At 48.3% G+C, this 14,294-nt stretch overlaps 1 protein-coding gene across 3 annotated transcripts in view; it reads right to left on the reverse strand.

Moving 5' to 3' along the window:
- The window catches only part of LOC139227934 (ras-related protein Rab-7b-like), a 60,894-nt gene that overhangs the window by 20,350 nt on the left and 26,250 nt on the right, over positions 1-14,294 (reverse strand). For all 3 annotated transcript variants that reach the window (XM_070859089.1, XM_070859088.1, XM_070859090.1), the window contains one exon: positions 9,497-9,709. In XM_070859089.1, coding sequence (XP_070715190.1) covers positions 9,497-9,709 — 213 coding nt within the window. The remainder of the gene's footprint in view (positions 1-9,496; positions 9,710-14,294) is intronic.

Raw genomic sequence — 14,294 nt, forward strand, 5'->3', positions numbered from 1 at the left:
TCAATGTCAAATTTACTTGATTACGCTCCTGTGAATTGCCTTGGCTGTGTTAAAGGAGCTATATAAATGTATGTTGCTGTTGTTGGAGAGGATTCCCCTAACAGGGAAGAGGCAGTCCCTCAACGACTGGCTGCTAGTCATTCTTTTCATGCCAACAAACAAAGCAGCATCTCCTGGGCCACAGATGTGTCTTAATCTCTCCATGGCCAACATTAATGTCATTCCATGAGAACTGATTGGCAGACAGGAAGCAAAGAGTGGGAATAAACGGGTCCTTTTCAGAGTGGCAGGCAGTGACTAGTGGGGTGCCGCAGGGTTCAGTGCTGGGACCCTAGATATTTGCAATATACATCTATGATTTAGACGAAGGAATTGAATGTAATATCTCCAAGTTTGCAGATGACACTAAGCTGGGTGGCAGTGCGAGCTGCAAGGAGGATGCTAGGAGGCTGCAGGGTGATTTGGACAGGTGAATGGGCAAATGCATGGCAGATGCAGCATAATGTGGATAAGTGTGAGGTTATCCACTTTGGTTGCAAAAACAGGAAGGCAGATTATTATCTGAATGGTGACAGATTAGTAAAAGGGAGATGCAACGAGACCTGGGTGTCATGGTACATCAGTCATTGAAGGTAGGCATGCAGGTACAGCAGGCAGTAAAGAAGGCAAATGGCATGCTGGCCTTCATAGTGAGGGGATTTGAGTATAGGAGCAGGGAGGTCTTACTGCAGTTGTACAGGGCCTTGGTGGGACCACACCTTGAGTATTGTGTGCAGTTTTGGTCTCCTAATCTGAGGAAGGGCGTGCTTGGTATTGAGGGAGTGCAGCGAAGGTTCACCAGACTGGTTCTGGGATGGCAGACTGACATATGAGGAAAGACTGGATCGGCTAGGCTTATACTCACTGGAATTTAAAAGAATGAGAGGGGATCTCATAGAAAGGTATAAAATTCTGACGGGACTGGACAGGTTAGATTCAGGAAGAATGTTCCCGATGTTGGGGAAGTCCAGAACCAGGGGACATAGTCTAAGGATAAGGGGTAAGTCATATAGGACCGAGATGAAGAGAAACTTCTTCACCCAGAGAGTTGTGAACCTGTGGAATTTTCTGCCACAGAAAGTTGTTGAATTCAGTTCATTGGACATATTCAAAAGGGAGTTAGATGTGGCCCTTATGGCTAAAGGGATCAGTGGGTATGGAAAGAAAGCAGGAATGGGGTACTGAAGTTGCATGATCAGCCATGATCATATTGAATGGTGGTGCAGGCTCGAAAGGCCTAATGGCCTACTCCTGCACGTACTTTCAATGTTTCTGTTTCTTTGAATATATAAGAATAAATTGGATAAGATATGTAATTCGGCAGGACAATCGCAGATTTAATGCAGACAAGTGTAAAGTGCTGCACAAAGGAAGGAAATCGAGCCTACATTGACGAATTATGTTGGCATAGCTAAGGATGGAGCTTGGTGTCAGTACATCGGCCACACCTGCCCAAGGTGCATATTTATGCTTATGCCTGTTTCAGGGCACTGTGGTTCAATTTAAACAAAATATATAGCCTGAGAAATAATGGATATCCAGTAATGATTAATGGTAATCACCATATCGCGGCTCAACTGAAGTCAGAACCAGAAGAACAAACAGTTTTGTCTGGGGGGAGGGGAGTATTTGAGTGAAAAGGTCAAGGGTTCAAGTCCCACTCCAGGAACTTGAGCACCAAAATCTCGGCTGACACTCCAGTGCAGTACTGAGAGAATGCTGCACTGTCGGAGGTGCCGTCCTTCAGGTGAGATGTTAAACCGAGGCCCCGTCCGCTCTCTCAGGTGGATGTAAAAGATCCCATGACGCTATTCGAAGAAGAGCAGGGGAGTTATGTCCTGCCCAATGTTTATCCCTCAACCAGCACCTAAAAACAGATGATCTGGTCATTGTCACATTGCTGCTGGTGGGAGCTTGCTGTGCGCAAATTGGCTGCTGCGTCTCCTACAATACAACAGTAATTGATTGGCTGCAAAGCACTTTGGGATGTCCTGAAGTCATGAAAGGTGCGAAATAAATGGAAATTCTTTCTTTCGAGTGGAGAGTGGGACAATCACCGCATTTCCTTTCGCTCCCTGTGGCCATTTACAGAGCGGCTGCAGTGAAGGTCGAGGTGCAGATCATCTGCCCCACGCATCATGATGGAGGAGACTCTAGGTGCAAAAAAATGGTTCAAAGAGAAAACATTGCATGCACCATCCCCCTAACAGAAAGGAACACGGAGGCCTCAGGATGGCTTTAATCTACCGTCAACAGTGTAATTTCCTTTAGCTTGTAATTTGTGCAGCAATAGCAACATGTATTTATATAGCAGCTTTAATGTATAAAACGTCCCAGGGGGCTTCCCAGGGGTGTAATCAGACAAAACATGACACCGAGCCAGAGACATTAGGACAGGCGACCAAACGTTTATTCAAAGAGGCAGTTATTAAACAGCGTCTTCCAAGTGAAGGGAGCGGTGGAGAGGCGGAGAAGCTTGGGGAGGGAATTCCAGAGCTTGGGACCTTGGTGGCTGACGGCACGGCCGCCAATGGTGGGGTGACGGAAGGGAAGGATGCACAAGAGGTCTGAGTTGGAGGAAGGCAGAGTTCTCAGGGGTTGAGGGCTGGAGGAGTTTACCGAGATAGGGAGGGGCGAGGGTATGGAGGGAAGAGAAGACGAGGATGGGTCATACGCCGCAGCATATTGTGAATTAAAGCTCCACAAAAGTGCTTCCCAATGGCTTGGTGCATTTACCCAGTGAGTATCTGAGTTGTTTGTCCTTGAGGCTGGATTGCTATGGGCATCTCAAATGGGTGTGAGATGTTTTCCTGGAAGAGCGCTCTCACCTTCGACCTTTCGGGCATTCAGTAGTCTTCTGATTTGTACCGTCACTATTTCTACACTGATGCCCACCCAAAACCACTCTGTGCCAATGCAGAGAGGACAGTACAAATGCCGTCTGAATCTCTTTCCCGGGCAGTCTGTTGTAGAGATTGGATTCCTTCAGCCAGTTAAACGATAGTAAAAATATTTTATATATTTCTTTTGTCATTTATCTGGCTGGGGGAATCCAATCTGGACAACAGATTATCAAAACAACCAGTTTTGATCTGAGTCTGTGTAAACCAGCTGCCTTGGTGCCTCAGAAGCAAAGTCTCTTCAATAAGCAGGGGAGTGGGACTAATTGGAGAACTCTTTCAAGGAGCCGACACAGGCACGATGGGCCGAATGGCCTCCATCTGTGCTGTAGGATTCTATGATTTATCATCATAGGTCCCTCGAATGAGGATGACTTGCTTCCACATGGGTTCACAGATGTTTCAAAGAAGGACCTGATGTTCCAGTCCTGAACTCTAATTGAGGTGGTGGAAGATGCCTGTACGTGGATTTTTTTAATGTGGGGTGGTCGTTGCACATCAGCCACTAAACGAGCTTGACAGAGCTAGGGTCTTGGTCCAGTGGCAAGGGTTAACCAGGACGACTGGAGACCTGCTCTGCTGCATGGACCTAGTGCGCATACATATTGCAGTTTGGGCTGGCCCGTGCTGTCCCTGGGCCCTCGGCTCTTCCGGGCCCCATACTCTCATTTGCCGCACCTCCGCCACGATCTTCTGACGCTCCTCCGCCACAAACATTCGCTGCACCTCATATTCCTCATATTCTATGATCTATAATAGTCACGGAGACCAAGAAGGTCCCATGTTCCAGCCCTGGTCTGCACTGAATTAACTGGTCTCAGCCCTTGCAGTGTTTGGAATGCGACAACTGGCCTCCTTGGAAAATCAAGCAGGGTTCCCACCACCAATGCCTGTGGGTGACGGGGGAGAATCGGGCTGGTCTGTTGTGACCTGCAGCCAAGAAACCTGGCAAGGCCCAGCGCGAAGCGAACACGAGGCTAACCGCCACTTGGCTGAGCTTCCAGAGTCCACGGAACCAAACCCCAGCAAGGAATCAACATCTTCAGGAGATAAGCGGACAACGTTGGCAACGGAGCACAAAAAGAAATCAATGAAACAAAACTTGAACAAAAATAGATCCAGCCCTGCCCGTCAGGTGGCTCATTGCAGGGAAACCGTTTGAATAAATTTCAGTAAAAACAGGAATATCACAAATAAAAGCAAAAATTAAATCAGGGGCCATAAATATTAGATAGTCACTAATAAATCCAATAGTGAATTCAGGAGCAATGTCTTGACCCAAAAAGAGGTAGGAATATGGAACTCGCTACCACATGGAGTAGTTGAGGCGAATAGTATAGATCCATTCAAGGGGAAGCTTGATAAAGGAGAGAGGAATAGAAGAAAATATTTATGGGGTTAGATGAAGAGGGGTGGGAGGAGGCTCGTGTGGAGCATAAATGCCGGCCTGGATCAGTTGAATGGCCTGTTTCTGTGTGCTACTCGCGATGTAACTATGTAAGTCGAGAGTATCTGGAAGGCTGATGCATTAGAATCATTGAATCATAGAAATTTACAGCACGGAAGGAGGCCATTCGACCCATCGAGTCCATGCCGGACGACAAAGAGCTATCCAGCCTAATCCCACATTCCAGCTCTTGGTCCGTCGCCCTGTAGCTTACGGCACTTCACGTGCACATCCAAGTACTTCTTAAATGTGGTGAGGGTTTCTGCCTCTACCACCCTTTCGGGGAGTGAGTTCCAGACCCCCGCCACCCTCTGGGTGAAAACATTTCCCCTCAAATCCCTTCTCAACCTCCTGCCAATTACATTAAAACATTATATAGTTTCCCACAATGGGAGTGTTAGAGAATGCAAGAGGTGGTGGTGGCTGAATCTCTCCTTCTGTTCTCTGCACAGAAAACTCCTGGAGACGGTGCGCCCTCTGTCTGTCGGAGGAAAGAGTACAAACAGCAGAAGGTGGGTCCAGCAGCTGCCCTTGTGCACCACCTACTGGCCGATTCAAGAACCGCAGAGCTGCCACAGGGGGATTCGGGACAAATTCTGGCCTGTTCAAATGGAAGCTCAGCATCCTGTCTCTTCCTTCCCTTCCTCTACAGTCTCCCTCCGTCTTTCAACCCTACCCCATTCGGGCACAGAACGTGGCTAAAAAAACAATTACTTTTATTTCCCACTGAGCTGAATTCACCGAGCCATCCACCACTACAATTATGAAATAAGAAAGACTTGGATTTATATGGCAGCGTTCACGACCACCGGACGTATCAAAGCGCTTTACAGCCAATGAGGTACTTTTGGAGAATGGTCACTGTTGTAATGTGGGAAACGCGGCAGCCAATTTGTGCACAGCAAGCTCCCACAAACAGCAATGATAACGACCAGATAATCTGTTTTCATTATGCTGGTTAAAGGATAAATATCAGACAAGACACTAGGGTAACAATCTTCTTCAAATTAGTACCTTGGGATCTTTTACATCCACTTGAGAGAGCAGACAAGGCCTTGGTTTCACATCTCATCTGAAAGACAGCACATGTGACAGTGCAGCACTCCCTCAGCACTGCACTGCAGTGTCAGCCTAGATTTTCTTTTGTGCGCAAATCTCTGGAGTGGGACTTGAACCCACAACCTTCAGACTCAGAGGTGAGAGTGCTACCCACTGAGCCACAGACAATAAATAAATAGCTAGAAAATAGGCATTTTCTCTGCAAAGTGAATGCCCCAAATATTAAACACATTGCTTTACAATTACTTCCATACTTCTTGCATGGCTAGAAGAATAAAATATAATGTTATGATCAAAATGAACACAAACGATAATAACTTTCGGACAGAGAGGTGCATCCAGGTCCCTTTCCTGGCAATTGTCAAATAAACAGACTGTTCCATTGGGTTTGATTTGGAGGTAATTTTCCCGTTAAGCTGTGCAGCCATGCAGCGGCCTGGAGGTCACGCGCAGGCCGTTCGTCGGTTTTACAACGGAAAAAACGCATGTGCGCGGAAATCTGAATGGGCGGTGCAGCCCGTTAAAGGGGCCACGCACCCAAAAAGAATTAAAGGGAACATTGCTTGGAGGGTATAAGAACATAAGGAATAGGAACATAGAAGCATAGAAAATAGGTGCAGGAGTAGGCCATTTGGCCCCTCGAGCCTGCTCCGTCATTCAATATGATCATGGCTGATCTGATCTTGGCCTCAACTCCACTTCCCTGCCTGTTCCCCATAACCCTTGACTCCTCTATAGTTCAAGAATCTGTCTATCTCAGCCTGAAATATATTCAATGACCCAGCCCCCACAGTTCTCTGGTTTCGAGAATTCCAAAGATTCACGACCCTCTGAGAGAAGAAATTCCTCCTCATCTCCGTTTTAAATGGGCGGCCCCTTATCCTGAGACTGTGCCCCTCGTTCTAGAGTCCCCCACGAGGGGAAACATCGTCTCAGCATCTACCCTGTCCAGCCCCCTCAGAATCTTATATGTTTCAATAAGATCGCGATTTTGATTTTATAATGAGAATCAAAAACCCGAATCTTAAATATGAAACTCGCTTGCAACTTTCCTTCGTCACCAAATATCTCGGCATCAGCACTCACTGTTACCCAAGAGCTTCTGCTTATATCACATGTCGAAGTTTCATCTTGAGTGGTCCCTGGAAAGGAAGGCTTGCTTCCTCACCAAAAAAGGATGAGTTCACAGGTGTTTCAACGAAGGGCCTAATATTCCAGGTCCCGAACTACATGCTGAAGGTTGGGAGATGCCTGTGCGTGGATTGTTTTAACGTGGGGTGACCGTTGCACACCAGCCACCACACGGGCTTGACAGAGCTAGGCCTTTATCCAGTGGCAAGGATTAACCCCCAATTCACTAAATATATTCAAAAAGGAGTTAGATGAAGTCCTTACTACTCGGGGGATCAAGGGGTATGGCGAGAAAGCAGGAATGGGGTACTGACGTTGCATGTTCAGCCATGAACTCATTGAATGGCGGTGCAGGCTAGAAGGGCCGAATGGCCTACTCCTGCACCTATTTTCTATGTTTCTAACCAAGACGACTGGAGACCAGCTCTGCTGCATGGACCTAATGCGCACACATATCGCAGTGTGGGCTGGCCCATGCTGCCCCAGGGCCCTCGCCTCTTCTGGGCCACAAACTCACTCCTCTCCTGGGCCCTGGGTCTAACTTTATAGTATGACTGTCTCCAACAGGACCTTAGGAGATTTACCAGAATGGCACCAGAGATGAGGGACGTCAGTTATGTGGATAGACTGGAGAAGCTGGGATTGTTCTCCTGAGAGCAGAGAAGGTTAAGGGGAGAATTAATAGAGGTGTTCAAAATTATGAGTTGTTTTGATAGAGTACATAAGAACATAAGAAATAGGAGCAGGAGTAGATCATCTGGCCCCTCGTGTCTGCTCCGCCATTCAATAAGATCATGGCCGATCTGATCTTGGCCTCAACTCCACTTCCTTGCCCGCTCCCCAAAAACCCTTGACTCCCTTATTATTCAAAAATCTGTCTATCTCCACCTTAAATCTGTATACTCTCCTGACAGTTGAAACAGTTTCTCCCGCTCTACAGCAGGACCTGGGGTACTTGTGCATGAAATGCAAAAGGATAGCATGCAGGTACAGCAAGTGATCAGGAAGGCCAATGGTATCTTGGCCTTTATTGCAAAGGGGATGGAGTATAAAAGCAGGGAAGTCTTGCTACAGCAATACAGGGTATTGGTGAGGCCACTTGGAATACTGCGTGCAGTTTTAGTTTCCATATTTACGAAAGGATATACTTGCTTTGGAGGCAATTCAGAGAAGGTTCACTAGGTTGATTCCGGGGATGAGGGCGTTGAGTTATGAGGAAAGGTTGAGTAGGTTGGGCCTCTACTCATTGGAATTCAGAAGAATGAGAGGTGATCTTATCGAAACGTATAAGATTATGAGAGGGCTTGACAAGGTGGATGCAGAGAGGATGTTTCCACTGATCGGGGGAGACTAGAACTAGAGGGCGTGATCTTAGAATAAGGGGCCGCCCATTTAAAACAGCGATGAGGAGGAATTTCTTCTCTCAGAGGGTTGTAAATCTGTGGAATTCGCTGCCTCAGAGAGGTGTGGAAGCTGGGACATTGTATAAATTTAAGACAGAAATAGACAGTTTCTTGAGCGATAAGGGGATAAGGGGTTATGGGGAGCGGGAGGGGAAGTGGAGCTGAGTCCATGATCGGATCAGCCACGATCTTATTGAATGCCGGAGCAGGTTCGAGGGGCCGTATGGCCTACTCCTGTTCCTATTTCTTAAGTTTCTTATGTTCTTAAATATACTCAATGACCCAGCCTCCACAGCTGTCTGGAGCAGAGAATTCCACAGATTCACGACCCTCTGAGAGAAAAAATTCTTCCTCATTTCCGTAGAGGGGGAAAAACTGTTTCGACTGGCAGGAGAGTTGGTAACCAGAGCACACAGATTTAAAATAATTGGCAAAAAAGCTAGGGGTGAGATGAGGAGAACTTATTTTACGCAGCGAGTTGTTACGATCTGGAATGCACTGCCTGAAAGGGAAATTCATAGGTTCTTTGCTTAAGAATTCATAGCAAGATATTGCTATTAAGAACTACTTGGTTTATTAACAAATGTTTAACAATCACACTGCACATTATCAGTTCATCCAGTAGGCTCATAACTGCATACCTCATCGTGGATGACCTAGACCCAACTGACTAGGGTTTTATTGAGTCTTGTGACTATCATGTGATTGGCTAAGCCACTCACAATGCAACAGCTCGACAACTATTTTAGTATAACGTAAAATGAAGTGCCCCTTTTTGGCAAGGGCACCAGAACCGACAAATTTCCAATTAAACTTTTACAGTAACTTACATCAAATTAAAATTTGGTTGCCGGGGGTGATGATGCAGTCCAGCCCCTCCGGCGCTCACCTCTCGCGGAAGGCCGCGAGCGTACCGGTGGACACCGCGTGCTCCATCTCCAGGGACACCCTGGCTTGAATGTAACCGTGGAAGAGAGGCAGGCAGTCGGGCTGAAATGACCCCCTCGACCGCCCACTGCCTGGATCGGTTAATGGCCACCTTGGCCATGCCCAGGAGCAGGCCCTCCGACTTGCCCACTCCCCTCCACACAGGGGTGCCTAAAGATCAGGAGCATGGGTCTGAAGTGCAACCAGAATTTGAGGAGCAGCCCCTTCAAATATTGAAAGAGGGGCTGCAACCTCGCACATTCAACATACACATTGAACACGGACTCCTCCAGACCGCAGAAATTGCAGGCGGCCTGGGAGTCCGTGAACCGACTTAAAAACCTATTGCACGGGACTGCCCCAACAGCATGCTCACAGGTGCAAACATTACAAACGGTGGAAGCCAATTCGATAGTAACTTTCAAAAGAGAATTGAATAAACACTTGAAAAGGAAAGAACTAACAGGGCTATGGAGAAAGAGCAGCGGAGTGGGACTAATTGGATAACTCTGTCAAAGAGGCATGGCAGACATGACGGGCTGAATGGTCTCCTTCTGTGCTGTATGATTCTATGATTCTATATGACTTACCTCTCTATCTTCAGTTAAATCAATCTTGTTGCCTAAAACTACGAAAGGGTAATCGTCACATCCCATGTTCCCCAGTATCTCTTTCCTCCAGCCTTCCAGGGCATAGAAAGAATCCTGATCGGTCACATCAAATGTGAGCACACAGCCATCTGACCCTTTAGAGTAGGAGGACACCAGTGCCTTGAAACGCTCCTGCCCGCCAGTGTCCCAGATCTGCATTGAAGAACAAAAGGCATTCAGTAGATATTGGATCAAATGGCTGCCTCACTGGAGGCCCATAGCCATTCAATAAACCGTCACTCACTTGTCAATCCGGCAAAGAGTGAAGGTGGATCACGCTTGTAAGTGCTGTTGGCTTAATTTCAGGCTCAGAGACCTGCGTTCCTTTTGCAGGTCTCTGCGGCCTATTCACAGCGGTTGTCTCTAGCCGACATTGCAAACCACGTGCCCCAAACTGGCTTTCTACAGGTAGCACTCTCACCTCTGAGTCAGAAGTTTGTGGGTTCTAGTCCCACTCCAAGAGACTTGAGCACAACAATTTAGGCTGACACTCCAGTGCAGTGCTGAGGGAGCGCCGCACTGTCACAGGTGCCGTCATTCAGATGAGATGTTAAACCGAGACCCCATCTGCTCTCTCACATGGGTGTAAAAAAATCCCATGGGACTATTTCGAAGAAGAGCAGGGGAGTTATCCTCTCTGTCCTGGCCAAAGAACATAACAAAAAACAGATTATCTGATCATTATCACATTGCTATTTGTGGGAGCTTCCTATGCGTAAATTGGTTGCTGCGTTTCCTACATTACAACAGTGACTGCATGCTAAAGTACTTCGTTGGCTATAAAGCACTTTGAGACGTCCAGTGGTCATGAAAGGCACTATATAAATGCAAGTCTTTCTTTCTTTCATTGGCTGTAAAACGCTTTGGGACGTCTGGTGGTCGTGATAGGCGCTATTTAAGTCCAAATCTTTCTTTCTCTCTTTCATTGGCTGTAAAGTGCTTTGGGACGTCTGGTGGCCATGAGAGGCAAGTCTTTCTTTTATCAAGAGGAAAGAGTCCCTTACTAAAGTGTCCTCAGTGGGAGCCAGAGGTGCCCAACTTTCCTCGCTTTTGGAGGGCAATTGTGCTTCTTGTACAAGGATCTATGGAGTGTTCCCCTGGCTCCCCCGAAATAAAGTCCTTACTCTACAGTATGAAACCACACGAGGCACATTCTGGGGACAAGGTCACTCTGTGACCTTAACTCTTTAATCACAGGACTCCAAAAGCGATGACCCTGCGTGGGACCTCCCTTTTTATACCTGTGTGATTAGGTAAGGAGTGTCTCCCACAAGTTCACCCCCTGTGGTCAAGGTGTGCATCTAAGTTGAGTGTATACAGTAATACAGTGGTGTTACATTGTGGTTACATACATGACATTACCTTCCCCCCCCCCCCCCCCCAAAGTCTTATTGGGATCATAGGTTTAGTCTTTCAGGTGGTCTACGCTCCCTCGTGGAGCACCGCAGTTGGGGCTCTGGTTGTTGGACACTGACGTGAGTGTCTGTCACCTGTGGTGATTCCGGCCTGTCCGGGCTGACCGCACGGACTGTGCATTCTTCTGATTGCTTTTGTTGCTCGTTCACTGGCGGTGTTGTGAGCTCCATCTCATGGTCTTCTTCAGGTTCCTCCGTGTCGATGATGAACTTTCTTTAACTTGGTCCAGATGCTTACGGCATATCTGACCATTGTTGAGTTTTACCACGATGATCTTATTCCCTTCTTTGTCAATTACAGTGCCCTCAAGTCATTTGGGCCCCATGGCGTGATTGAGGACGAATACAGGATTATTTATTTCTATACATCTCCCCCTCGAATTACGGTCATGGTACTCATTTTGTGACTTGCGCTTGCCCTCAACTATGTCGGTCAGGACTGGGTGAATGAGGGACAACCGAGTTTTGAGTGTCCGTTTCATTAGTAGCTCTGTGGGCGGGACCCCCGTGAGTGAGTGCGGTCGGGATCTATAGGCCAGCAGGAGACGCGATAGGCGGCATTGTAGGGAGGGTCCTTGAATCCTGAGCATACCTTGCTTAATGATTTGAACCGCACATTTTGCCTGGCCATTGGAGGCCAGCTTGAACGGCGCAGTCCTGACGTGGTTGATGCCATTGCCCGACATAAACTCTTGGAATTCATAGCTTGTGAACCATGGGCCATTATCACTAACCAGGATGTCCGGCAAGCCATGGGTTGCAAAGATCGCATGTAGGCTTTCCACGGTGGTGAATGACGTGCATGAATTCAGAATGATGCACTCGATCCATTTCGAGTACGCAACTACCACAATAAGGAACATCTTACCCATGAATGGGCCCGCATAGTCAACATGAATGCGTGACCATGGCCTGGTGGGTCAGGGCCACAGGCTGAGCGGGGGCTCCCTGGGGGCATTACCCAGCTGGGCACACGTCATGCACCTGCGAACACAGAGTTCCAGGTCTGAATCAATTCCAGGCCACCAAACGTGTGACCGGGCAATGGCCTTCATCAGCACAATGCCTGTGTGCTCGCTGTGGAGTTCCCTGATGAATGCCTCCCTGCCCTTCTGGGGCATAACTACCCGGCTGCCCCATAGTAGGCAGTCGGCTTGGATGGAGAGCTCATCCATCCGTCTGTGGAATGGTCTGACCTCCTCAGGGCATGCTCCGTGTGCGGGCGCCCAATCCTCAGTCAGGACACATTTCTTAATCAGGGATAGAAGGGGATCTCTGTTTGTCCAGATTTTGATCTGGCGGGCTGTGATGGGGAGCCTGCGCTGTCAAAGGCATCGACAGCCATGACCATCTTGGTGCTTTGCTCAGCTGTCCCCTCGGTGGTGGCCAGTGGAAGCCTGCTGAGCACGTCAGCGCAATTTTCAGTGCCGGGCCGGTGCTGGATGGAGTAGTCATAAGCAGCCAGCGTGAGGGCACATCGCTGTATGCGAGCTGATGTGTTGGCATTGACAGCATTGCTGTCTGACATGATGGTAATGGCTTGTGGTCCGTCTCTAATTCAAACTTCCTACCAAAGAGGTACTGATGCATTTTTTTTACACCATAGACACATCCAAGCGCTTCCTTCTCGACCATCCCATATCCCCGTTCTGCTTGAGAGAGCAACCTGGAGGCATAAGCCACAGGTTGTAGTTGACCCTCAGCATTGCCCTGCTGCAACACGCAACCCACCCCATAGAACGATGCATCACATGTCAGAACCAATCTTTTACAGGGGTCGTACAGGGTCAACAACTTGTTTGAACAAAGTAGGTTTCGCGCCCGATCAATAGCCCGTTCCTGACAGTGCCCCCAAAACCAATCGCAACCTTTACGCAGGAGCACGTGTAGCGGCTCCAACAACGTGCTCAAGTTCGGCAGAAAGTTCCCGAAATAGTTCAACAGTCCCAGGAATGAACGCAACTCCGATGTGTTGCAGGGCTTGCGTGCTCGTCGAATCGCCTCTGTTTTGGGTTCGGTGGGCCGAATCCCATCTGCAGCAACCCTCCTGCCCAGAAACTCAACCTCAGGAGCTAAGAACACACATTTAGACTTCTTGAGTCGCAGGCCTACCCGGTCCAGTCGGCGTAGCACCTCCTCCAGGTTGTGGAGGTGTTCCTCGCTGTCTCAACCCGTGATGAGGATGTTGTCCTGAAATACGATCGCTCTAGGAATGAATTTAAGCAGGCTTTCCATGTTTCGTTGAAAAATCGCGGCCGCTGATCGAATGTCAAACGGGCACCTGTTATAAATGAACAGTCCCTTGTGCGTGGTGATGGTGGTCAGTAGTTTAGATTCGTCGGCCAGTTCCTGGGTCATATCGGCTGAAGTGAGGTCCAACTTGGTGAACAGCTTGCCGCCTGCCAGCGTGGCGAAGAGGTCCTTCGCTCTCGGGAGCAGGTATTGATCTTGTAGGGACACCCGATTGATGGTGGCCTTGTAGTCACCACAGATCCTGACAGAGCCATCCGCTTTTAGGACGGGAACGATGGGGCTCGCCCAGTCGCTGAATTCAACAGGTGAGATGATGCCCTCTCTCAACAGCCGGTCCAATTCGCTCTCGATCTTTTCCCACATCACATACACCACCGCTCTGGCTTTGTGGTGCACTGACCTGGCGTCCGGGGTGATGTGTATCACTACTTTAGTGCCTTTGAAAGTCCCGACGCCAGGTTGGAATAGTGAATCGAATTATTGTAGGACTTGTGAGCACGAACTTCGCTCCACAGATGACATTGTGTGAACATCCCCCCATTTCCAGTTCATCTCGGCTAACCAGCTCCTCCCCAACAGTGTGGGACCATTGCCCGGGACAATCCAGAGCGGCAGCCGATTCACTAACCCATTGTGTGTGAAAGCCAACATTGCACTGCCTAGCACCGGAATGATTTCTTTAGTGTGAGTCCGTAATTGTGTCTCAATACGTGCTAATTTGGGTCTATTGGCTCTAACTGGCATAGCTTCTCAAATTGCTGAACACCCATGAGTGACTGCTGGCCCCAGTGTCCAGCTCCATGTGTACTGGGATACCATTTAATAAAACCTTCATCATCATTGGTGGCGTTTTGGTGTATGAACTGTGAATATTTGCCACATGGACCCACTGAACCTCGGTGTCCATCGATTTGCCCCAAAAGTCATCCTGCCTCAAAGAACCCTCTTCTGGTCCATCCACCTCATATATTAGTCTGGTTGCAGACTTCCTGCACAGTTGAGCTAAGTGAGATTGCAGTTCCTGCAGACAAACTGTTGAAATCTGCAAGATCTAGCTGAGTGTTTTCCCC

Source organism: Pristiophorus japonicus, chromosome 17, assembly GCF_044704955.1.
Source record: "Pristiophorus japonicus isolate sPriJap1 chromosome 17, sPriJap1.hap1, whole genome shotgun sequence".
Taxonomy (NCBI): Eukaryota; Metazoa; Chordata; class Chondrichthyes; family Pristiophoridae; genus Pristiophorus; species Pristiophorus japonicus.